At 36.8% G+C, this 27,298-nt stretch overlaps 1 protein-coding gene across 2 annotated transcripts in view; it reads right to left on the bottom strand.

Moving 5' to 3' along the window:
* Positions 1-27,298, bottom strand: part of cap2 (cyclase associated actin cytoskeleton regulatory protein 2) — a 113,124-nt gene that overhangs the window by 69,733 nt on the left and 16,093 nt on the right. The window contains exons 2-4 of one of the 2 annotated variants that reach the window (XM_069195060.1): positions 20,613-20,754; positions 3,499-3,632; positions 1,151-1,251 (exon numbers count right to left, since the gene is read on the bottom strand). In XM_069195060.1, the coding sequence (XP_069051161.1) occupies positions 1,151-1,251; positions 3,499-3,622 (225 nt within the window). In that variant the 5' untranslated portion in view covers positions 3,623-3,632; positions 20,613-20,754. The remainder of the gene's footprint in view (positions 1-1,150; positions 1,252-3,498; positions 3,633-20,612; positions 20,755-27,298) is intronic. The other variant, XM_069195059.1, reaches the window with a different exon arrangement.

Here is a 27,298-nt window from a genome sequence, read left to right as displayed (position 1 = left end):
GGCTATAAAAAGGCTATAATTTTAACTATCAATTACAGAAGCATTCTGTGAAGGGGTCACTTTGGAAGGCCTTGTGAGAAATTGGTTTCCTAGACCGCATATTTTTCAAAAATAAATCAGTTCAATCAACAGCTATCATAGGAAGAAACCTGCAGAAATCATCATAAGATTACATAAGAACTTTAATATGTTTATTAATAATTACAATTTTAAGATATTGTTCAGCTGCTTCATAAATTACTCTTCAAATCTGCACTTTGTATAGAGTAAATTAGAAAGTGAAGGACACGGTGTACTAAGAAATGAGTGTACTAGTTTTCCTAGGATCATTAAAATTATTTTTAAAGGGGCTTTTACACAGTAGTTTTTAAATCAGATTTAGTAGTATTTTCCCCTAAAGGTCCAAATGTAGCTGTAATTAAAAGAATGTTCTGTCTTTTTGCAAGCTACTGAACTGTTTTTTTCCCTGTGGAGCCTCCAAAAAAGTTTTCTTTTCAACAGGTGTTGAGTTTTAGTATAAGAACTGAATATAGCTGCTATATAAATGCACACATGATAGCAGCTGCAGAAAGCTCAGAGCTTTATCAAATGTGACCATACGTATTTAAAGAAGCCCTTTGTTCAATTATTTTGGGTTGGCTGCAGTTGTTGGGCTTTCTTTGCACACATCAACTTAAATAAGACTTTGAACTAAATGACCAGCTGTCTTTTAATATCCCCCCTGAAGTGAATACTGATCCTCAATCAAACTGAGAAGCTATTTAAAACATACATTTTGCCAAAGGAGAAAAAGAACAGTGATTGTCAATTACTGCATTATCAGATTTAACTTGTTAATCTTATCTACATCCAGGAACATATATTGTTTGTTCACTAAAAATGTGCTATGAAGGAAAAGAAAAGTCTTAACCTTCATAAAAGTTTAAAAATGTCCTGTTTTAAATATAATCTGAATTTCAACTAAGTAATATTATTCAGGAATTTGTCATTCTTGTATTTTGTAAATAGCTCCACTAACACTTATCATGGAAGACACATGATGCACCAGGGCTTGAAAATTTGAACCGATTTGGAAACAAAGGAGCTACAATATTTTATATAATTTGTTCAATATGCTGCTTGATAAAACATGCTGACCAGAAGTACTCACATGTTTCTCCACATCTTCTCCTATGTCCCTACTGTTCTTGAGATACCTGGTCACAACACTGGTCAGTAGAATGTCAAAGGCCTCTAAAGAGGGTGGCACACCTGTGAAGTAGAAGATCTTTTTGGTTACACAGAGAAGGAAAACCAGACCTCTTAGCTTTATTGTGGAATAGTTATAATTCTAACATTGAGGTAGCAAGTGATAAAGAACGGATTTAATAATGTGGAATTTAGTTAAGATTTCCCATACAGGTTCTCACAGACTTTTCATTTTGAACTATACACACACTCTGTGTTAAGTAAGGGTTCTGTTCTGCAAGTTTTTACCTGACCTGAATCTTATATAAGGTAGAAGTCACCATTTCTTAGCTATCGCATGTACCTGTATATAAAGAATTTCAGTTCATGATATTGCAGCAATCTCCCTTATCTTTCTAGCTGCATGTGTGAGTAAGAAAAGGGGGACAGGAAAGCAGAAATTCAGGCTCAATAGTGTTTATTGTTAACAGGTATGTGTGCTAATCATGAAGGAGAATAGAGAACCGAAGCTAGCAGAAGCTGGAGGTAGACAAAAATTTTAACTTTTTTTTTTATATAGAAGGAGGTCTGTATAAATGTCAGGGATTTAAGTATGGCATCCACAGCATAACTTTTATATTCTCATCTCACTGAACCCCATTGCATTACACAAGAAGCAAGAAAATTAGCACTGCTCTGCTTCATCCTGTTTGAATTGTTATTATTTGTAAGGCAGGGAGGCAATGTTCTCAAACTTGTTGAGAACAATGTTGTTAAACTTGTTTTACTGTCTTTCAAATGAAGATGCCAGACAAAATCTGAAATTCAAATCTCCATGCAGCTGTCCTTTGTAAGTCACTGCTGTTGTCTTTTTTCATATTTTACATGAATACCACTTTATAACATTCTGGAAATTACTAATTTTTTATTGTAAAACTTACATTGCAGTCTGCTGTTGTCAACAGCTTTCTGCTACTTAGAGCAGTTCTCACTATGACCACTGGCCATTAAAAGGTACAATTTAACGGATTTTAAGTCCATGGAAGTTAATGCAGCACAAAACCAAGCAAACAACCCTGCCTATGTATGTCCCATATGTTTTTTGTTTTTTTGGGTATTAAGAGGTATGTCATTCTTCTATTGGGACTCCTCCAGGATACTAGGTTTTACTTGTTATTTAAATTGCACATGCTCATCATACTTATTAGATCTTTCCATCACCTCTTCAATGTCCTTTTAAATCTGCCTCTTCATTAATCACCAGGCATTTCAGTATTCCCCACAGTGTCGCCCAATTTACCAATCCTTATTCACTAACTCAGTCAAGCACTGGAGTATTCAATCAGCCTCACTGCATGTCACTTAGCCACACTCTTTGCATTATCTTGTCTTTTTCATGGTGTATAGAAGCACAAACCAACATCAGTCACACATTTTATTAATCTGTGCCTGGGCATGTATAAATTGTGGTTTCAAACAATCACACACATCCACACATACCCAATTAATTTTCCTAATCTTTTTTTTGTTTTTCAGCAATTTAGCCAATTTACATAGCAAAAATGACTACATAATTACAAAGGTATGACAACTCACCAACACAACATTGTAGATCTCCCTGATTAAGAGATAACATTTGCACCCCTCTATATTTTTAATCCTAAAAAAACTATATAGTGAAATTTTTTAAATACACATTAGTAAAAATAAATTATTTTGACGAATCTGTAATTTGGTAGGACATTTTCCAGGTCTGAAAAACAGTTTTAATTTTCAGTGACGTCTTCAGGATTCTCTGACTGTACAATTGCTTATATATTGGAACTAGGAAACCAATAAGCTTAATTTTCATTTAAATTGGAGGTAACATTTCAGATAAAGTTTTAAACCCTGCAATAAGGGATAAATATTTTAAGAAATCTCAAAAGCCTACTATGGTTGGTATTTTATAATAAAGTGCTTCAATTAGTATAGCTTGACAGAAATTAATATTGTGATACTCCCCTCTGCTAACACTAATCATGGAAGAGAGATGATGCACCAGGGTTTGAAAATCTGAATCCAATTTGGAAACAAAAGAGCTACAATATTTTTGTAAAGATCACATCACAAATAGAGAATACAGAAAAACCTTAATTTTGAGACACTGTGAACACATTTGTATGCTAAACATTAATACAGAATCAGACGGCTTAAGCGTAAATTAAGCTATGAAGCTAGAACTTGTTCAAGGACTCATCAGAATACACCTTCTGTGACCAAATAGATATTACCACGCACAGGGTTCTCTTATTGTATTGTGACAGTATGCTCATGATCATTATACACTACCTCCATTAAGCCCATTCACAATGTTATCCTCGGTTAAAGGTGATCTTTGTAGCTTGGATGACACACTTTCAAGTCGTATCACAGCTTTTTCTAGACGTTCCATTAGGCCTTCCAAGTCAGACATTGTGGGTACACTGCAAAAACAAACATGGGATAACATTCTGTTCATTACAATTATCAACACACATACTAGACATTAAACTTGTACATTCGTGTTAAAGTACACACAGCATCTTCTAAATATTCTCTCATGCGTTACACTAAATACAGTGTGTCCATATTAAAATTTGTTCACAAAAAGACACCTACAATTATCAGAGCATTCCACATTCAAAACCAAAACAAATTTCAAATCACACATACTTCCAATGTACAATGTACAGTTCAATGTTAGCTCTATTAAAGATCTTATGGACCAAAGATTTTTCTGTACCTACTTTTAACAGACAGCAGAAAACTCTGGATTCTCCTTTTTTATAACACACACTTGAATCACTTTTAGTGCGATTCAATTTGTCCTCTATTGAGTTTTAAGTGTCATATAGAAAATATGGTTGTCACACACCTCAAATAAAACAGTTGTCACATGTATGGTGTTTTATATTAAAAACTTAAGTTTAATGAGTCAGTAAAAAGTTTCAAAAAGTCATTTTCTACCAGAAGCCTATTTAGACAAACAAGCTTCCTACAAGGACTTCTACAACAAATTATATAAAACATATCATTATCTTGTTTGTGAAATATAAGGCACTGTTATAGTCTGATTTTATCAAAAACAAAAGACAGGTTCTAAAAGATTTTTGATTTTCTATTTTTCTAGTTCTAGTTATTTTTCTTGTTCTAGTTATTTTTCTAGTGAATGCACTGAAATGAATGGCAACAACCATCCAACTACAGAAGGATTAAACTTTTGTCTGGGCTTCACCGTTTCTATATTGTCTATATATGTATACATGCTATAGACACCCTCAAAAATACTTTTTAATACAATGTTTTTGAGATTATATCCAAAAACTGAAAAGTCTTAAGAGACATTTTCAGTTTTCATTTAAACCTTATTGAGATGTTTTATTAGAGTTAGGGAGTTTTTCTTTGTGTCATAACATTTCCTTAGAGTTTGACTACTGACAGTATGGAGAGGAGCAAAACAGAGCATAAATGGTGAAGAGCTTGTCTAGGAAGCACTGCAGTTGTTCTGGAGTGTAGTTCTGGCAGGTATCAAGTACGCTTAATTTATGATGGAGCTTTTGAGCTCCGGCAACTCACAATTTGAAACTATTGAGACTCCAGGTTCTATTGAGGCACAGTTCCAGTAGAAATTCTATTAAAGAAGTCAGCATTTTATGATTTGAACTTTAAAGAGAACAGATCATGACTCAGAATTTAGTGCTTTGCTGCACTGACATGCTGCTAGTGTAGACTTCGTCTACAATGGGTATGGAAGAGGAGTGGCGACAGATGTACAGTATGTTAAAAATCTGTATTTTGGCATGCTAACTAGTTACTCTGCTCTGCATGGTCGGCGTCCAACTTCTTAAAAGGACTAGCTGCATTCAGCTGCACAAGATGAAGCTGCCCTTTATACTCCCCATCTGTCACAACTACTGTTTGAATGTTTTAATAAGGTCCTCGGATTGGCTCTGCCATGATTTAGGTAGCTAACCAACTTAAAGAGTTTTTTTAGCAAGCAACAGTAGGAATAGACGCATATAGTGTATTTTGATTTTATAAAAACAACAACTTCATTTTATAAAGCACCTTTTAAAGTATCTTCACAAAGAGCTTTACAGGAAATCAATAAATACATTTAAAACTGATGATAAACTATTGTATATAGCACTGTTAAAACTGGCTTCTCAAAGTGGTTTAGAGGACAGAAAAAGCACACAATGAGAGGAGACAGCAGAATTACACAATTGCAATAAGAATTTGCAATACAGTAGGAAATCAAAGGGACAGACTTACAGTAGAACCAATTTAAATAAAATAAAATGGAATGATTTCAGTCTTGATTTCAAAGTGCTCAGGAAAGGTGACTCTGATATCCTTAGAGATATAATTCCAGAGCTTTGGGGATTAGCAAAAGAAAGGCTAGTCACCCATAGTACTGTATGTAGACGGACCTCGAGGTGGTAGACAGAAGACCAGAACTAAACAAACAAAAGTTGTGAGGTGGGGAGTAGAACAATAATAAGTCAGATAGGTACTGTACTAAGGTACCAAGCCATGTACAGCAATTTAGGTGAGCATGATGATTTTGAAGTCATTATGAAACCTGGTTGGAAGCCAGTGAAAGGACTCCAGGACACAATATTTTGCAAATGTGAGTCACACATCAAGCCTAGATCAAATATCAACCCCAAATTCTTCACTTTAGATTGAAATTGAAGTACAATCTCGCAGCAGTTTAAATAAAGGAAACTGTGAGTCATCCAGTTATTTATAGCAGAGATGCAATGAAACAATGGAGAGACAGCCATTTAAGTGTCAGGTTTAGTATGGAAGTAATGGGAGGCAGCAATGCTCACCACTGCACCACACCTGGTCTTAAACACTAGTCCTAAATTAGTTCAAATGACTTTATTCAATTCAACTTTATTGTCATTAAACTTACACAGGTGCATAGTATAATGAAAAGTGTTTCTCATTAGTCGCTCAGGTGCAATATATAAATAGGACAGCTGATAAGACAATAGACAGTTACACAATAGCAATAACAGTAACATGTAATAACATAACATAAATAACATGTAATCAAGTAATCAAAACTGTGCAAAATTCCACAAACAGAGAAAATATAACAGGACAAAAACAGAGCAAGGTAATTCTTGGAACAGTGCAAAAATAGTATGGTTAAAAATAGTATGGTTCGTTAAAAAATATTAAATATTATTATGCCTGTTACAGTTTTACTGGGCTATCGAGGGGACAGTACAATTTCGGCTTACATGTGTGTGTGGTGGTGTTGGAGTACAGTCGTTGTGGGTACAGGAAGACGTTAGGAGAGATCATAATATGGTGGGAGGGAGTGGGGGCGTCACCAACTTGACAGCTCTGGGGAAGAAGCTATTTTGGAGTCTAGTTGTGTGCGACTGGAGTGACCGGAACCTTCTGCCAGATGGTAGGGGAACAAACAAGTTATGACTGGGGTGAGTGGGGTCAGACATAATTTTGGTGGCTTTTTTCAGACTTCTGTTGTATATTTCCTGGATGGATTGTAAGGCACTGCCGATGATGGGCAGTTTTGACCACCCGCTGTAGTGCCTTACGGTCGGATGCGGTGCAGTTGCCATACCAGACTGTGATGCAGCTGGTCAGTATGATCTCCACCGTACATCTGTAGAAGTTGGTGAGGATCAGTGGATGTAGGTGTATTTTCTTCAGCCTTCTCAGGAAGTACAGCCGCTGTTGTGCTTTCTTGATGAGACTGGAGGTGTTCAGTGTCCATGTAAGGTCCTTAGAGATGTGAACACCTAGGAATTTGAAGTTATTCACCATCTCCACCTTAGACCCTTCTATGTAGATGGGGGAGTGAACTTTTCCTTGTCTTATGAAGTCAACAATCAGCTCTTTGGTTTTGCTGATGTTGAGACATAGGTTGTTGGTTCGGCACCAGTCTGCAAATTGTTTTATCTCCTCCCTGTAGGCAGTCTCATCGTTGTCAGTGATCAGGCATACGACTGTGGTATCATCAGCATACTTGATGATGGTGTTTGTGCTGAACTTAGCAGTACAGTCGTGGGTGAGCAGGGAGTAAAGCAGGTGGCTGAGCACACAGCCTTGAGGGGCACCGGTGTTAAGGGTGAGTGTGTTGGAGGTGAGGTTGCCAATCAAAACAGTCTGGGGTCTGCTGATGAGGAAGTCAAGGATCCAGCTGCAGAGCGTTGTATCTAAACTTAGAGCCCTGAGTTTGGTAGAAAGTTTTATGGGTATGATGGTGTTAAATGCTGAGCTAAAGTCAATGAACAACATTCTTGTATAGGTGTTCCTTTAATCCAGGTGGGTTAGTGTGGTGTGTAAAGCTATAGAGATTGCATCCTCTGTGGAGTGGTTTGTGCGATAGGCAAACTGGAGAGGATCCAGTGTTTTTGGAATGCTGGCTTTAATGTGCGGAATAAGTAGTTTTATAAAGCACTTCATTATGATGGGGGTGAGTGCAATAGGGCGGTAGTGGTTTAGGCATGTGGGGGCTGATTTTTTCGGTACTGGCAAGATGGTTGTCGTCTTGAAGCAGCTAGGTACTGTACAGTGGCCTGGGCCAAGGACAAGGACAAGGACAAGGACAAGGACCCTGGGGCAAGTGGCCTGGGCCAATGGTAAATGACTTTACCATTGATATAAGTGTTCGCTTGATTTGCCTCAAATCTATGGAGTAGATTTGAGTATCATCAGCATATAAATGGTAATTAGGCCATGGATAAATGTATAGTGGGTATAGAAAGTCACTACCCCCTTTCAAAACATTCTCTTTATGTTTCCCTGAAGCCCAAAAAGAAGACAAATAAAATCAGACTATTTCTAGTTTCATTTACAAATTGTAACTTGCAACATCCAAGTGAAAAAAAGCAAAATTCCTGAAAAAAAAAGTATAACTGGGTTGGATAAGAGAACACCCCCCTGAGTTAATACTTGGTGGAAGCACATTTTGCTAGAATTACAGCCTTGAGTCTGTTTGGATACATCTCTACCAATTTTGCACACCTAGAGGGAGGAATATTTTCAAGCTCAGTCAAACTGCATAGTGACCGTTGATGGACTGCCCTCTTCAAGTCATTCCAAAGATTTTCGATGGGATTTAGTTCAGGGCTCTGATTAGGCCACTCAAAGACTATGCCAATGCTTTGGCAGTGTTCTTTGGGTCATTGTCATATTGAAAGGTGAATCATCTTTCCATTTTTAACTTCCTGGCTGAGGGCTGCTGGTTTTCTTCAAGACTTTGCTTGTATTTTGCTCCATCTTCCCATCTATCCTGACAAGTGCCCCAGTCCCAGCTAAAGAGAATCACCCCCAACAACAGGATGCTAGCACCACTGTGCTTTACTGTATGAATGGTGTTCTTTGGATAGTAAGAGGCAATGGGTTTTTGCCAGACGTACCATTTTGCATTCCGGCTAAAAAGTTAGATTTTGGTCTCATTTGACCACTGTACCTTTTGCCACTTGGCCACAGAATCTTGAAGGTGATATTGTTGTCACATGCACACAATGACCAGTCTTTGCCTCTTGGTAGCCTCTCTGATCAGTCTCCTTCTTTCTCTGTCATCCAGTTCGGAGGGACAACCTGATCTAGGCAAGGTCTGGGTGGTGCCATATGCCTTTCACTTCTTAATGATGGTCTTGACTGTGCTCCATGGGATACTTAAAGCCTTTAAAAAATCTTTTTAAACCCATCTCCTGATTTGTGCCTTTTCACAACTTTATCTCTAAGTTCTTCTGAAAGCACCTTTCCCCCCTCCATAGTGGATTCTTTGCTTTGAAATGCACTTGCAAGCAGTGGAATCCTCTAGAAACAGCTTTTATTCCGAACTAATCAAAACACCGCAATTAATCACAGGTGGGAGTCAATTAGTTTTTTGTATGATCTGTAAGGCGATTGGTTATTCCTGAGCAAGTTTACAAATGCAATTGTAAGGGCAGTGTTCACTTATCCAAATTAGGTATTTTACGGTTTACTGTAATATTAATTAATTTTCAGAATGTTTTAGAAAAAATCATTTTCATTTGGCTAATGTGGGTTACTGTGTGTAAATAAAAAAGGAACAAGCCTAATTTAATTTGCTTTTATTTTGAGAGTGTCATACAACAAAAGGTAAACATTTTGAAAGAGAGTGGTGACTTTCTATACCCACTGTAAATGTGGAATAGTAACGGCCCAGTATCGAGCCCCAAGGAACACCAGACGTAATGAGTCGAATTACAGAACTGAAGCCCCAAGAGAGACAAAGTGCTGGCAATCAGTAAGGTAACCGTTTAACCCTTTAAGAGCAATGTCAGAAACTCCAAACACAGTTTAAATATGAAAAACTAAGATGATTAACAATGTCCAAAGCAGCACTGAGGTCAAGGAGAATAAGGATAGATAGAGAACCAGTAATAAAGGCATAAGAATATTGGCTTTTAAGATTTTCAGTTAGGCTTTGATAAAGTTCCCCATTTTCAAATTACAGGCAGCTGGCAATCAGGAAATACAGTATGCACATTTGGATTTAGCATAGGTGTCAATGCTTTTGAGGATTTGAAAAGTCAATGCAATGGACTTCAGAATGAACAACGAAACATGAACGAAACATGAACCACGAAACTACACTAAAGGACCTTTAAAACGGAGCACTGGAGGCATGTTTTTTACCTTAAGGGTAGTGGGAGTATGGAACAAGCTATCCAGAAATTTGGTTGAAACCAATACCCTGGCTTCTTCAAGACATGGCTTGATAGGAAACTTGGATCAATAGGCTGTGAACTATTAGTGGTCCAGAAATTATCATTTCTGATCTTTCGTATGTTGTTATTCGTTATGTTTGTTTCCTGAGAAACTAGGAGAATAGTGCAAACATAGAGTGCACTCCAAAAATCTAACTAATACAAGATGGCTAATACCTGTAGTTGTTACTATGTTACTGTAGAAGGCTGGGGGTTTTAATTTACTGTTACAATCAGAAATTGTAACAGTAAATTGCCAGAGTTCAGGAACCAGTCAAACATTTAAAATTTACAGTCTCACACATAGATTCTAAATATACAATATACAATTTATTGATATAAGCAAACATGCATAACAACAAACTACACAATAGAATATGTATCTGTTAACAATGAGCTGCTGTGAACATGAATGCTGTTTATTGACACAGGGATTAAAAAGATCAGAGTTAATAACTTCAGAATTAAAATATGCATCAACTCTAACGTGGTAAAGTCTAGTTCCTAGGCTCTGTCTCATAAAACTAAATCTCATTTATTGTATATTCTCAGACACAAGTATATATTTACGATCATAAATTAAACAACAAATGTGTTTGTAATAGCTCTCTCAAGAATGATGTGATTAATAAAGCTGAATTCAACAAACCATTGTCCAGACGTCCTTAATGAGTTTACATTTCGTGCTGGAAAAAAAGTTGGCTGGGTTTCCATAGCAGCTAGAGAAATGAAAGTACTTTTCCTTGTGCTGGAATCAGACAGCTCTGCCAAAGAAGTGTCTTGCTGGCTTTGGTCTTTATAACAGTGTGTGCACAGTTTGTCTTCCTGAGGTTCACAAGGTTTTCAAGATGAAAGGGGAACTCAGTTTGTTCCATGCTATAGCTTTGTTCAGAATATTCTGGATGTTGACAAAAAAAAAGTACAACTGTCTAATTTAATTGATCCCCAGTAAAAATAGCTGGGTTCATAACAAAATTTATTCTGTTTCAGAGAGAATATCTTGGACAGAATTCTGTACTTTCATGACTCACTCTCCTGGCTTCTTGGAGAAAAGCTGAAGTCCTGACTTGGAATGCTTACAGTCACATGGTCATAAAAATCAGTTGGTCAGTTCAGAGAGAGATTTTCAAGTCAGTGTGTTTCATGGGAGGACATCACCAGTTGGCCCTTGGCCAAGATGCTATCAGGTTTAGTTCTGGTATCCACCTTAAAGATCACGTATTGGAAGATCTTCCTTTGGGTGGTGGATAGTAACATTTGACTTATGGTACTGGGAATGAACCAGCCTGGAGACTTGCTGGAGCCCATCTGCTCTATAGCTCACTAAATGTACAGCTTGATTCTATGATGTCTCCTATCAGACGGACTTCTTTAGCCAGATTCCTGTTCATTTAGGGAGAGGCACCAGGCTGGTTTGTCATGGTATAGAAATCTTTAATAACATGTAATTTTAAGTGAAATAAAAGTACTTAAATTATGGTTTTAGGAAACTAATGAGGGAAATAATGAAATAGTAATAGATTTCATCCATAAAACAGAAAAATATATTTTTGTCATAAAACATTTAAATTTAAATGTAGTTCAGGTGGGTAGCTGCGTAGGATGCAAAGGGAATACTGAAAAGCACTGCTGAAAAGAGAAGAAAGAAAACACAACGTTTCAGCCGTGGAGCCTTCTTCAGGTGTCAACATTCTTGTTTACATTTAAAAAACAGAGTAGGCCTAATGGCATATGATTAAGATATTTTTAAATTAATAATTAATATTTAAGTTACCTTTTTATCATGTTACTGATGATGGTTACTGGTAAGGGAAGAATTAACTTGAAAGCCTCTGCATTTATTGTTATAGGACTTTTGAGGTACACTTCAGACAGTTTTTAAATTTTTAGTCACGAATTTGCGATTTGTAAACAGGCTAAAGAGGGTGAATTACAGTTTCTTTTCTTCAACAAAAAGAGTGATTTCTTTGTTGGTCTGTGAACACACACTATAGATTTTTATACTTACAATCTAACTTAATAAAGTCCTTAACTTGTCATCTGCAGTTTGTGTAATGTACAGATGCAGCCATTCAAAATGCGCGGTAAAAACCTGCGGTACAGTAACCTACCCACAAGCCACCGCAGGGCACCGCGGTAAGTGATTGGCTGGCCAAAATGACCGACAGGGGCACTCGTGGTGCATTGGTTGGTAGTGAAAAGATTTAATCATTTAATGTCTTTACTGTGCACATTTTAATCCACTTAGTTTTGAATATTTATATGGAATTTTACCACTAAAGGGAAATTTTAGTAGCTGAGCATAAAAAGAAGAGGAGCATAACGCATCTGAAGGTCATAAACGATATTAATTTAGGAAAATAAACATTACTGTATGTATATAAACTGTACTGTGTATGGCTGGGCTTGATAGTTTAAAGAAAAAATACACACCAGTCTTCCATTTCTCCCTAAACATTTTAAGCATGAAAGTTTTATGAAACGGTACCCAAATATGTGATTGCTGTATAGAATTAATTTTAATTTTTAAAAATTATTTAACACGAAAATTAAGCTGTTTACATCTTCCGCCTGAGAACAGTCACCCAACGCAGAATAAATAAATGTTTGCAAAGTCATGTATTTTAAAAATCTTAAGATTTTTATATTTATGCCTTTATTTAGTGGTTTCATTAGTGACAAAGGCTAAACTTTCTTGGAAAAATGTCTTTTATGTAAACCATGTTTGCTATTAATTCATTCAGGGCTAAAATATGTTCATTGTCGTCTAATGAAAGAAGGGTTCCTTTCGCCGTAGTTGGGTTGAAATTAGAAGCTTGCCAGGCCCGGATTGTTACACCAACGCATTAGCATGTTAAAGCGATTTCATTGAGGAGCCTAGCCTTTAACTAGTAAGTACTGTACTTACTGGGTTTTTGAGGTGGGGGGGTGTCTTACGTTGGAAATCTTGCCTGCTTCTACTTTGAAAAAACTTGTGAAACCGGTTTAATTAGGCACATACAGTAGATGGGAAAGCCAGAGCCGACCTCTACGCCGCCCACGTGTTATGCTCTTCGTTAATGTCTAAGCCGGAACACATCATTATATTTCATTTTGTATTTCTTAAAAAAAAAAATTGTTTGCCCAGCCTAACAATAGTATTATTGTTATTGTTTTTAACCTGTAAAGCACTTTGAGGAGCCACCTTTAAAGACGCCATATACAATAAAGTTCATTATTATTACTATTGTTAATTTGCTGGACAGAGGTGAACATTATTACACAGAAGACAAAGATAGCGATTTACGTTGCATTGTGCATTGTGCTGCTGTAATACAGTTTTAAATAATTAATAGTCTAAACAGTATCAGCTTTATTTATGGGTTTTAAATAAAGGCGATTTAAACGCGATTTAAATCAATATAAATGTTAATATTGTAACGCCTAGGTGACTATTCATTGTTATTAAAATGACTTAAATTTGATCATGTTGTGATATTTAGAAATATAAATTTGTTTGGTGCGAGTGAGGTTTTAATTAATCTCTGACTAAGGAAATGTTTAATTTTTTCAAAGAAATGTTTGTTAAAAAAAAACAGTAGGATTTGATCACAGACCATGTGACATGGGAGTCAGGAACCTAACCCACTGCGACACCAGCAAGGTCACGTGCAGAGTGCTGAAAAAGCACTACAGAAACATTATCAACAGACAATGTACAGCGTGTACTATTCTTGTGTTGCGGTACATGAATATAATTATATCATTATTAATTTCTTTAGATACGCGATTCCATATTATATTCCCTTTTAATCAAATTCTAAAAGTATGCTTGTTGACTTTGGTATCACGTTAGTTAAAGACTTCGATGCTTAATGTTAAGGGAGAAATGGAATACTGGTATGTATGTTTTCTTTAAAGTACCGAGACCAGCCATATACTGTATGTTTAAGTTCCAAAATTAATATCGTTTATGGCCTTCACACGCATTGCAGTATGCTACTATTCTTTTTATGCTCAGCTACTAAGATTTCCCTTCAGTGGTAAAATTCCATATAAATGTTCAATACTTAAACGGGCACAGTTAAGGCATTAAATATACATATACATACTGTATACAGTACAGTTTGCATACAGTAATATGTTTATGTTCCTAAATCAATCTCTTTTATGAGCATGTGAAAGGCATGGTGAATCAGTTCTCAAAAATTACTGTACTTTGCATGATTGGAAACAAATGCGTGATTGTGAAATGCTGTGGTGTTACTTTTACAAAGACGGTCAATGAAAAAAAGAACGTGGACAAAGGCAGTACTTTGTTTTACAGCTTGTCCAAGGTCATTCATTATTAATACTATTAGTAAAATCTTCGAGACTTTGATGACTTTGGTGACTTTGATGACTTTGATGGCAACAGCTCAAACATGAGAGGTTGAGCTTTACTAGCTCCACCTTGCGGAAATTCCGGATACTATTATTTTAATTGCGGTATTATAGGAGAATTTACGGTAACTCGCGGTAGACTGCGTAAAGCGCACCGAAAAATAATGCGGTATCGCCCGCGCATTTTGAATGGCTGCATCTGTACCCTGGAAGAACTTCAGCAGCCAGACTACAAATGTAAAAACTGCCAAAAACACTTCAATCTCAAAATTGTAAATGTCTTTATACAGAAATACAGAAACTGAGAGAGTATTATATGTTGTCAAAGAAAATTCACGATGAGGAGATTACCAGTACTTGGAAGGAAGGCTTCAAGTACTGACTGAAACACTGTAACCCCAAGTACTGAGGTTCAGGTACCAAGCAAAACAACTTCAATCAGTGCCAGTGCAACCAAAAAAACATATGAAAATAGACAAGGTGCTGTTGGAGACAATTCTCAAGAACACTTTGAAGCGCGAGAAGCAGATGAGACTGTAGGACACAGACAGGGGATCTACACAGCAATATTCCAACTAAAAAACCGCACAGTGACGCATGCACACATGGGCTGAGCTGTATGGACAGTGCACTCTCTACAGAGACTGCTCAGTGCTGCCTGCACACAAGAAATCTCTGCTGCGCTTTAGCTTTGCGATTCGCCAGCTTTGACCCCCGACCTCTTGACCATGATCTTGGACTGTGTTTACTTTCTGGTTTCCTAGCTTGCCACAGCATCACATAGAGATGCACAGCAGACATTTCTTGAGAGTAGTCGGGGTTCTGCAAAGTATGAAATTCATACAAAGTAGCAAAGCACAAGGGGAGAATCCAAGGTGAAGTCATAGGTAAACAAACAGGGTGCAAGCCGACTAAACAGAGCCCAGGGGATATCCAGGTACAAGTCATAAGCATAAGACAAGGTCAAGATTCCAACAAAGCAAAGGACATATTGAATAATGCTTGAAGGGCTCAAAGACAAAATTCTGTGATGAAGTCCAGATCTGAGTTAAATATTCTGAACCAACTTGAGTAGTTATTCAAGTTTTCAATTGCTAGTTCAAGAAGTTGGAAATCATCTTAAGGTGGTTTAGATCCTCTGTCAATTGGTATCAGCGGTAATTGGCAGACAAAAACAGGTTTGAAGGTGCCTTGGATGTTAGGGAAACAGTTGCTTCATTTGATCAACTTCCCTACTGTTTATCATCTTTAATTGCACTTAATATGGAATATGAATAAGGGGTGCTGCAACTAAAGTGACATTTTGGTAGCTGACAATAAAAATAACAGAAGCATAATGTACCGTAGGGTTACCATACGTCCTGATTTTCCCGGACATGTCCTCTATTTTGATTCTTATATCTCCGTCCCGGGGGAATTTTCAAATATCCAAAAATGTCCGGGATTTCGACCCCATTATTTTCGTCATGAAGAATAATTAAAAAAAGTTTTAAGGACAACAGATGAGGAGGTAAGAAAGAGAGAGAGAGAGAATTTCTTAACTTTTCTAGTTCGCTTCGCGACCTACATCGTTGTTCAGTTTTCATCCTTTGAGTTTACTTGACTTGCAAGCTCATGTTGTCTCGGACAAACACAAAAAGGCAATTTGTGGAGAGAATTTATCAACCAAATTAACAGATTATTTTGTCAAATCTGGCAGCAAAACAGAGGATACTGTTACTTTAGCAGAGGGACTTTTGCATTTCACACAGTTAAACATCATCACAGTTAAAAATCAATGGACTGTTCCTCTGTCTTGCCAAGAAGATATTTCCTGATTCTGAGGTAGCACAAAAGTGTTCAAGTGCTAGAACCAAATAGGAAGCAATTGTGAATTCTGTCTTTGCACCACTCCGTTGATCAAGCCCTGATCAAGAAGTAAATAGCATTGCTTACTGTGGCGTTGTTACAGCTGGGAGCAATAATGGCTCAGTCAAAATGTTCCCTTTAATTATTAAATATTTTGACTGGAAGAATGATGGTTTGCAGTTAAAGCTAACTGAGGTCCAAAACACACCAAATGAAACTGTTGAAACAACAATTGCAAACTACATCAAAGATACTCTTAAAAAAAAATGTGGTGTGTTTGACAAATGTATTTCATTCACAGGTGACAACTGCAATACCATGTTTGGTGGACTTCAATCAATTAAAGTTTATTTATCAAATGCACAACAATACAGCATGCAGCAGTAGTTGCTGGCAATTAAATGTCTTTTCTACAAGCTCACGGGGGGGGGGGGGGGTGTAAAAAAACGCAAAATTAAGGTTACGTAATAGAAATGTGATAAAATAAACTCAGACAAAACTCAATAGAAATAGAGCTGCTATGTGTCCATGGTGTACGCAATATATTATGTCCAAGTAGTGCAGTATGCACAATACAGTGAAAACTGTATGTCCATGTAGCCATTTGGGTGATTTGCTAAAGGAGCTGCAGGTTGGTTATTTAGCAGTCTTACTTCCTGGAGGTAGAAGCTGTTCCATAATCTGGTGGACTTTGACCAAATGTTTACCAGACAGTAGGTGAGAATACAGTTTGTGACTGGGGTCCTTGAGAATGAACCTGGATTTCTTAAGACATCCAGCTGAGTAGATATCCTGGATGTTTCGTAGCTCACAGCCGTTAATGAGCTGCGATGACTTCACCACCCTCTGCATTACTTTGTGATGTGATGAATAAAGAAAGAATGTGTTTGCAAATTTAAAGAAATCATTAATTGTTGTTGGTTGCCTAGCATGCATTTTGAACAACTGTGTACATCATGCAGCAGAAAGAATGAACATTGATATTGAAAACATTATCTTTAAAATTTACCAGTACTTTCACATCTACATTGTTCGAACAGAACAGTTGAAGGAATACTGTGAATTTGTTTAAATTGAATACAGAAAGTTGCTCTCTCACAGTAAAACAAGATGGCTGTCATTGTTTCCGAGAATTGCAAGACTGCTACAGATGTTTTCAGCCTTAAAGTCTTTCATTCTGTCACCCACAATGATTAATCTTTTTTTTGAGCATGAATTGAGTGAGATTTATCTATAGCACATGCATTCTCCAATGAGTGTTTTCCAAGTTCATATTCAAGAAATTGAAAGAGAAAGTAATTCTGTTGCTGAAGTGTTGAAAGGTTTAAACTCTGTTCACACCATCCTTGTTGAACGTAGAAGTAATGGATGGAGAGTGTGACAGATTATCTGCTGAAGTAGATAACTTGTATAGTAGTTGCATAGAATATTTGGAGAAATGGATTAAACCCCTAGAAGAATTATCTTGTTTTCACTGGATGGCTCTGAGTGAAACCATGTATCAAATATCTGACAAAGGAGCACCAATTGATGACGTGAAATGCTTTGATCAAATTAGCAACCTAAGGAAATTTTCAGAAATTAACAAGAGTGATGGAGAGTTTGCTGGCCCATTAAAAGTGAACCAAATACTTTGAAAAATCTAAAAATACTGAGTGTCACTCAGAACTGTTGGAAATTGCACAGTTCCTGTTTGCAATACCTTCTCATAATGCAAATGGTAAGAGGGTTTTTTCACTAATGCAAAGCCAGTGGACAAAGGAGAGAAGTAACTTGACAGTCAAATCTCTGAAAGGCATTCTGTCTGGTACAGTACAACTTCAAAGACACACGTTGCAAACATTTCCATTTCTTCCCCATGAGTAATCAACCATTGCTGAGAAAAATCAGATCTACAGAGAAATATGCTTGGGCACATTAAGGGTAAGATAAGTAAAGTTCTACACAACAAAGGAGGTAAGCCAGATTAAAATCTTAGTAATTATTAGATATTTTTATTTACAGGCACAGGACTATTCTGTACTTATACCTGATATGCAGGTAGATTTACCAACGAAGATAAAATGTGGGATATTTTAAAAACCCTTCCCATCCCCAACCCGTTTCCAGATAAAGCAATAGGATAGTTCCTCATGGTGTCCTCTTTTTTTAATGTCTCTGAAACTCATAAAGGATATTATAGAATATAATTAATAGAAATATATTACTGTAGCAGCGAGGCTTATTAATAAGAAAGAATTAAGTGTTTCTGAGCCTTCCCAAATGAGGCCCCATTTCTCTGTTCATCTCTGTGGTGCAGCCACAGAGAAACAATTCATGCAGGCTGATTTAAGGGTTCCTTTGATAAAGGACAGCTCCCAAAGGGGGATGCACTTAGCTAAACCTGGCTATCATGATCAATGGTCATCCATTGGCGCCTATCTGTCTAGGGAGTGCCAGATGGACATCTGGACTGCATTCCTAAGTGTCAGGAGTAAGTGACTCATATCTCACCTTGATCAACCAACCAGGGACTGGTAGGGCCGAGTAACCCACGTGGGACTCTGATGCCCATGGAACTTTCAGCCAATCAATGAGCTGAAGTTCCTCCAGGTAAAAACAGGCAACACAGAGAGCCTGAGAGATTCAGTAAGATTCGGGAGAGACTTCTGAGACTTTTCGAAAGGGAATTCAAAGGAGAATTCCAGGGCAGGGCGGCCCAGGAGCAGAAGGCTCCCAAGGGCAGGACATTCTCGCAGCGCGCCTCCTGACCATCCTGAGACTCAGCCCGGACAACCACGGAATGGCCAGTGTGTCCGAGTGCCAGAACTTTCCTATGTTCTAAGAGTCTAGAGCGGAGGTTGCCAGAGAGTAACCAGAGGATCCACCCGAGATTAGCACCAGCAGCAGGCCTCGTGAACAGGTCGGAACTGTGGACAGCTGAATCACTATTCAGAACTAGCTCTTCATCAGGAACGAACCGGTCCTCTTCCTGACTTGCTGGGACCCACAGTCATCTTTTCTCCTGTGCACAAACAACACTAACTAGCCGGTCAGTGAGCATCAGCAGCACACCGTCGCAAGCCGTACAGCACGGCCTGGCACCAAGCCAGAGAGCGCGGATTGGACAGCAACAAGCCTGCAACTGTTTCTTTGTGCCCGCAGGAGATCTGAATCCCCAGAGATTGGATGAGTATTCAACTTCAATGCATTACAGCTCGAGAATTCAATTGTTATCCCAACCAGTTGATATCAATTTAATTCCTAAGAGTTATGTACTTGTTTTGAGTATCGAATGTAGAAGTTATAACCAAGTTCATTTATGAAACGGTCTTAATGAATGATATACTGAACGTATGTCCTCTTGATATGTGTAACTCTTTGTAACTGACTGAATATATATCTTTTGTATTCTGATAACCCTCTCGAGAAGATCCGTTAGGTTTATATGCATATTCTATGTATTAATAAATGTATCCTCGTGTATTAGTACCTGTGTGTGTGCGTTGTTTGAGTTATGTCGCATGGTTGGATTCTAAAGCCATCAAAAGAATCAACTTTGTGATTTACTGCTACAATTAATAATTGTCTCAGTAAATGCCTAAACCCTACAGAACTGGTGCCTTCAGAGAGCCACTACATTTACATTTTGGCTATGGCAACATTACATTATACATATTGTATATAGCTGGTAATGGTAGCTAAAAATAAAAAACACAACAGTATTTCACCTTCTTCATTGATACATTTTTTTGCCTCAAAATCTTTAACTCAGTCATTTACTGTGGTTGTTTTGGAAAAGCTCTGACATGCTTGTTATAAGTATATAAAGTTTATACCTAAAATCCACTTAAAATGGAATATTAATATGGAATCATGTAACTAAAGAAAGTCTGGTAGCTGAAAATAAAAATAGTTTCTGAACATCATTAAAAATATCAATTAATAGATCTAAACATATTGTTACAAATGGGGGATTGTGAAAACCGTGAATATCACAGAACATCAAATTGACCGAGCAGTTTAGTCAACAAGTAAAATAATTATTCATAACCCCAAATTGTAAGTAATTTCTCCAGAATATACCCAAGCAGTTGGTATAGACAGAAGCACATTAATTCTTTGTTCGCTTTGGCAAAATAAACAATAATTTAGGCTCACTTGGTTAAATATTTATTAACAATGACAATACAAATACTACTCTATTCACAACAAAAATATACAACACACACATGTGTATTTACAGTACATTATGTACAGACAAGGTGTTTCAGAAGCCTAAAGTTTTAATCACACCAAAAAACCCAGATTGCTATCAAGCTGCCTTCTAAAAAAAATCTGAATGCTATACAACCTGCAGTTAAATTTCTCTCTCTGCAAACCTGGATGCCACAAAATAAATCAAACTTCCCTAAAAACACTAAATGGCAAGCTCTCTTAAGCAAGATTTAAACACTTAGCTCCCATCAGGTTTTGTCTGGATGATCATGAAGAAGGGGCTCTCACCTGGTGCAAGCTTCAAGTTCCAACTTCTCCGGACTCCTCTCTTTTTTGTGATCTGACCTCCCTTCTTCTTTTTTTGTCTTCTGATCTGATCTAATCTAATATTGTGTCTTTTTGAGCTGTTATTTGACACTTAATCATTTACCTAGAATTTAAAGTAAAACAGAAGGTTCTTTTGATCAGTGTTTCTCATACCCAGCACAACTGAGGAAACATCAGTTGGTCTGAAGCTCTAGGAAGTGAAAATACTGACACCAGTTACATATTACCTATTATGTCTAAATTCAATCCCCATTGTCATATAATTCAGCCTGTAACATTATCCCTCCTCTTAAAAAAATATTGTCCCCAATAATTGCTTTCATCAAATGACCTTATCAAGCACAGAGCTCATTAAACAGATGAAGGTAACAGATTTCTGCTTTTACCTGAAATATATTTCAGTATTTAGACTACTAATTTTAAATCCCCCCATTTTAAGAGAAAACCAGTAGCTCTTACTGACAGAGTTTAAAGTGTTTTCCAACTTGATTCTATGCTGATGAGAATGTAATTCACTAGGCATCCCAAATCAAGCGAGCATCTGATTCACCAGTACTTCGACTACAGTGTTAGCTTCCTGATTCTTTAATGGATAACCCTCTGACCATTAAGAAAAATAGTTCATAGCTACCCAAAAATATTCAAAACCAGACTTTGATCTTGGGAAAGGTCAGGCAATATACCAACTGTAAACCTTTCATGGAATCGTCCCACTTATTACATTATGTGCGGCCATCATTTCAAATTGCCTGATATAAGTAAACCTTTCAATTTGTTCATTAAATGTTGAAACCTTTAATAATGCTGGGCAACTGATTTTTTTTAAATAAAAAAGAAGAAACAATGACGTGTCCCTGCCAAGCTGAAAAATTGCATGACTTTAAAATCTATAAAATAGGGGTTTAGATAGTTAAAAAACATTTTTTATGTGTGAAAAGCGGGTGACTTTTCTTCCTCGTGATCAGTTTAGAATCTCTGTGTACACTATACGTTTTTTACTTTTTAATGATACGTTTAAAATAGCTTAATTTCGTAAATGCAACAAGCATTTCGTACAGAAAAAATTACATTCTTCTCTTCCTGTGGTGTGTAGCAGGTCAGCAGGTCTTTTTTTTCCCCACTCAGAGGCTGAGAAAATAGCGCACCGCCCACTGAGCTCTGTCAGAGAAGGAGGCAACACCAGGAGAGAGAAGAGGCGTGGAGCTCAGCAATACAGAATGAGCGTTCTATAGCCGTTCTATAGGAGAACTTACAACACCTATCGCGTCTGCCTTTACAACTTTTTTTTAATTAAGCAATGTAAATCATTTTCTTTGACTTCTAAGTCCTTTAATTATCATTAAGCATAGCTTTCTCACCAGCTAGATTTATTTTTGACACAAATTATTGTACTTCCTAACGACATTACACATGGAAACATTATAGATTATAACATTATAGATTTTAATCGTTTTTATTTTTTTATAAATGTAAAAACATTTTCATCTCATGCACATTCTCTCTGGGTTCACGTGGGTTTTCTCCAGGTGATCTGATTTCCTCTTGCAGTCCAAAACATACTGTGGCTTGTGGGAAAGGTGGCCTTGATGTGTTTGTGTCCGTTTGTCTGCCCTGTGATGGACTGGCATTATGTCCATCATAATGCCAACTGGCTTGCTTGGATAGGCTCGAGATACCCTGTACTGGATAAAGAGATTAGAAAATGGATGGAACTAAAAGGCACTGTGTAACTATACACAGTGATAGAAACAGCAGTTATCCTCACTGGGGATAAATTATTTTATAGTGCTGGCATAAGGAAACAGCCTTTCCACCTCTCTGGCACATCAGTATCCACAACTCATCTGTACTGAAACAAATTGTCTCTATATATAAACATCTTAAGATGCTGGCTCCGTGGATCAGCATCAGCTATGTTTGCCTATTCCTTCAATTTATGAGTATACACACAGTTCAATGCTAGCGACTATACAAAATCTAAAATACAATCCTCATTTTAGTATCTATAGAAACTTTCAGCAGTAGAAATGCAAGGAGTCTGTTAACTTCATCATCTTCACTAGGGTAATTTAATCTACACCAAGCAATCTCCAGTATGTTCAGAAGTTGGCAGCAAGCATCCTGACCGGGTCACAGGCAAGCAATCACATTACCTTTGTTCGTCTAACTCTAGTCTTATAGATGTGCTCAAGACCATCTACATTCTACAGGTGACAGTCTTTTGTTGTACCCCAAATATCTGGATTTGTATCCCATGATATCAGTTACCTGAGTGCATTTTAATCTAAACTTAAAACCTTTATTTTCAGAAAGGCTATTTAGTGTCTGTATGTACTTCATTTTCTAACTTCTGCAGCACTTCTAACTGCATGTCTTTCTTATACAGTATGCATTTGCTTTGTAATGTGTGGTCCTTATAACTGTTTTACACCTACTGTATTGCTTTGAGATGCTACTTTTAAAGGTGCTATATAAAATAAAATAAAGTTAATTATTATTGTTATAGAGAAACATGATCGAATTTTATCTGGTTCAGAAAAAAATATGTAAATTATATTGGTTTGTCACTCTTCTCACACCCTTTCCTAAACAGTGTTGCCTATTTTCTGTGCTTGCCCTATCTTGTTACATTTATAATTATTCTGAAAATGAACCAGTTCTAAAGACCTGTTTTCACCGTTAACATCGTGCACCAGCTCTGCGACAAAATATACAACGAGGTCAGCCCGACAGCTGCTGAGTCCTAAGTTCACCCTGCTACCAACACAGAATAAAATATCTTTCGATTTCTATTGTTGTCCTTATTTAGTAGTTCCATTAGTGACAAAAGCTAAATTACTTTATTGAAAAAAACTCTTATGTTTTGCAAAAAAACTGACTTGTTTTAACAAAATATATTTAGAAATCCTTTCCCCTGGCAATCTACCTGAATCCCCAACTATTTCAGAAGCCTTACATGAAACCGATTTTTCAATTAAAACCATTTAAGGCTCTCTGACAGAACTGCATGGTTTTTCATATGTGCTAATTAATTATCCCATCAAACCTTCATACCCTCCCTGCCAGAAATGCACCTGTTTCAAGCCCATCTCTGCCAAATCTACTTCAGGTTCACATTTTCGTTTGTAACACACAGTATTCTGTGATTTTGTTTTAAATCTGTTTAAAATGTTTTCTTTCGCTTGCTTATTAAACTCTGAGATTCTGACTGATTTTACTTTGTATACCCCAAAATGTAGCTGAAACGGATTTTTTTTTAATTAACAGACACTCCTACTCAAACCTGTGTCGTACAGTGATATAGATGTGGGTAATGTCACCCCCATTAAACAATATACTTAGTGCGCAAATCCTGCTTAACTAGAAGCACTGCAGAAGGTGATATACTGTACATTATTTACTGGAAAGCAGTTTAGTTCAAAGAAGAAAGTCCATGAAGTCCCGCTATTAGGTGGTACCAAACATTGATGAGATGTCACAGTTCTGTACAGATTAAAGAAAACTGAATGCTGAAATGCCACCAGACATCGTATGTACTGTTTAACGTTAAGCAAGGACTGATGCGCTGTTCCCTTTTGTAATAGGGTTATTTCCTGGGAATTAGACACAAGAAGGGCAATGTTGGACAATGTTACTGGGAAATTTTTCCGAAGAGTTATAGAGGAGATACATTGTGTATCACCTCTTTTTATACTTGTAAGAACATTCCAATGTTAATGTGATACAGAAGATATTATTAATAATATTAATAATGAATGACCATTGACGAGCTGTAAACTGAAGAGTTAAAGAGAAGACATGTCAAGTCTTGTCTTTTTAGTCTTCTTCAGCTTTCCAGCTTCCTGTGATTCCTGTGTGGAACAGCGGGAGGTGAGAGCCGGCGAGGGTGGGCCTGGGGGGGATTATTTTTCATTCTAATATGAATGAGTGTGCTATGGCATATCATCCAAGCTTCAGATTTATAAAAAATAAACCTTTAATGAGTTTGAGAGAAAAAAGTTCTTTTTCAGAAGTCGTGTACTGCGCAAAGTAGGTGAATTGGACAGCTAGTTGTTTAAAGAATTTAAAATCTATCCGATTTTACTTTAGATCTCATGTAATTGAGCAGAAAGTCACCTTGCTCTCACAAGCGCCTGTTAGTTTGGGTTAACACATTGCACCCTTTTGAATGGATTTTTATCACCTTCATCGCCTTTGTCTTTCTGGACATGGGGATTGAATGCCTTCCACAGCTTAACATCTGATATATCCCCAGTAAACCCAGAGACTAAAACCCACTATCTGCCTTGCGACATTTCCCAGACTGTCCCAAAGCCCGGCGCAGAATTAAATCCACTAAACTGAAAGCCACAATGGACACCACAATTACCCATAATACAAACTGCAGTACCGCAATACCTGTAATACCAAGGACCACTACAAACTAAACCAGCAGCACGCGTGAATCAAAAATATTGGCTCCACAAAACAAATCAATGATCCTGAACAAGCCCCCAAATATGCTACATCCCCACCATAGTTACGGCAAGGTGAAAGTGGGAAGCTAATTTTTTAACATTTTTAAAAGAAAATCAAAAATAAGAAACAATGGCAAGCTTAAAGTTTAAACAGTAGAACCTAAATTATATTCGTCATTGTATTTCCAATTCCACCAGATACAAATCTTAACACAAATCCAAAGCCTTTTAAAAACAGAAGCTGTGAACTACTTCACACCTGCATGTCAAGATCACAGTGTGCCCAGCAGCTCTTTTGTTTGGATTATACTACAGATAGGATAAATCCCTAGGGCATACCATCCCAAGGTTTTGAAATTAAAAAAAATCAAACCTTTGGATGAGAGAAACGGGTACAATATCTTCAGAGAAATCGTGTACGAATTGCAAAGAATCTGATTTTGACAAACCTTAAAAGGCTAGTTTTGCTTGAAGAATTTAAAATCTGTCTGCCTAACTGTATTGAAGTTTATTTAATCGAAGTGTTCCGACACCTACGGAGAAACCCAATATAAGTTTAAGGTCTACTTCTTTCATGGTTTTGTTAAACAGTCCAAGATCCTGACCGATTTGACTTTATATTTGCCCCATTAAGCTGAAACAGAAATAGAATATGTTCTTTAGTTACTTTTTAGAATTTGATAATAATTATAATAATAATAAAGTGTTGTTGTTGTTGTTAATAATATTATTATAGATTTTTTTATAAAACCACCAACATTGACACAGGTGCTGTTGCTGTTCATAGCCTCTCAGTAATTTAAAAGGCACTGAACTCAGGAACCCCTTTGAATTTTTAACATCTTTATCACCTCTGTCTGTCCAGGGTGGGTTCCCCAGTACAGCACTATGAGAACATAAATGTTTTCCATTACCATCCCCCAAGCATAACTGTCTATTCCACATAAACACAGCGGGGTGTAACACTCCTAGTCTTTGTGACAAGATGTTTGTTGAAGAAGTACAGACCTGTGTTACATAAAGTGGCTGTAATACATAAAAGTTAATTCCAAGTGGAAAAGGAAAGTCTCTTCGATATAGCTATAAATCCACCAATTTTTAATCTGTAACTGCTTTATCCAGGACAGATAGTAGTCTCAGCTATACTATTTTAGTTACATTTTTTACGATTCTGACAGACTTCTGTATGCTTCGACTGATGCTTAAAAAAAGGAACATAATGCGTACTGTGGTGAAAGACCCAATAAGCACAGAACATCTTTCCGCCTGTAAAAATATTTGCATATGTAGCTTATTCTTATCTGTGTGAAAATAGGAAAAACAGAGAGTTTCACAAATTAAAGAGAGGTCTGGAACACCCTTTCTCAAAAATAGGTGTTTTAATAAAAAAGAGAAGGTTGTGAAAACAGTCATAAATCACCCCGAAAAAAATACAATTTCAAAATACAAGCAGTTTGAAATTCTTAGCTGTTATTAATAACATTGTTAATAACATATTCATATTGTTAATAAATATTAGATACGTTATTATAGTTCAGTTTCAAAGGTCTTTTTAATACCGTTTTGTTATTTGTGATTATAATGATAATATATACAATTTCGTTTTAAGGCTAAAAAAATCAATATTGTGTCCATGACATCTACTATTTTAGTTTTTTTTAAAAGAAATGTTTACTTGTTAAAGGAAAACTCATGCCCTAAATAGGATTTGAACCCTGGTTTCCAGGGTACGAGTCACACACTTAAAGCCATTATGCCATCATGCCACTTGGTAGCTGAAGCTATAGTTGAAAAGGACAGGCAAAATGTTTCCAAGTAATCACAAGTGAATCAGTCAAATTTATGCAGATGTTTACAAAGAAAGTGGACTATGGAAATACTTTCAGCTATTTAATAATAATAATAATTAATAATTGCTTACATTTATATAGCGCTTTTCTGGACACTCCACTCAAAGCGCTTTATAGGTAATGGGGACTCCCCTCCACCACCACCAATTTAAATATATTTAGATCCTTAAATCAATATCATTTTTCATTTCTTTACATACACAATTCCATATTATATTCCCTATTAAGCCGATTATAAAAAGTACACGTTTTTGAGGGGGCGTGGCCCCCCTAAGAGGAGAAGGACGTGTATCTGTTGAGCTCCTCGCTGAATTTAGCAAAATAGGCATATAAATAGTCT

Source organism: Lepisosteus oculatus, chromosome 10 (genome assembly GCF_040954835.1).
Source record: "Lepisosteus oculatus isolate fLepOcu1 chromosome 10, fLepOcu1.hap2, whole genome shotgun sequence".
NCBI lineage: Eukaryota > Metazoa > Chordata > Actinopteri > Semionotiformes > Lepisosteidae > Lepisosteus > Lepisosteus oculatus.
The sequence above is the reverse complement of the archived record's forward strand: the minus strand, read 5'-3'. Positions and strand labels throughout refer to the sequence as shown.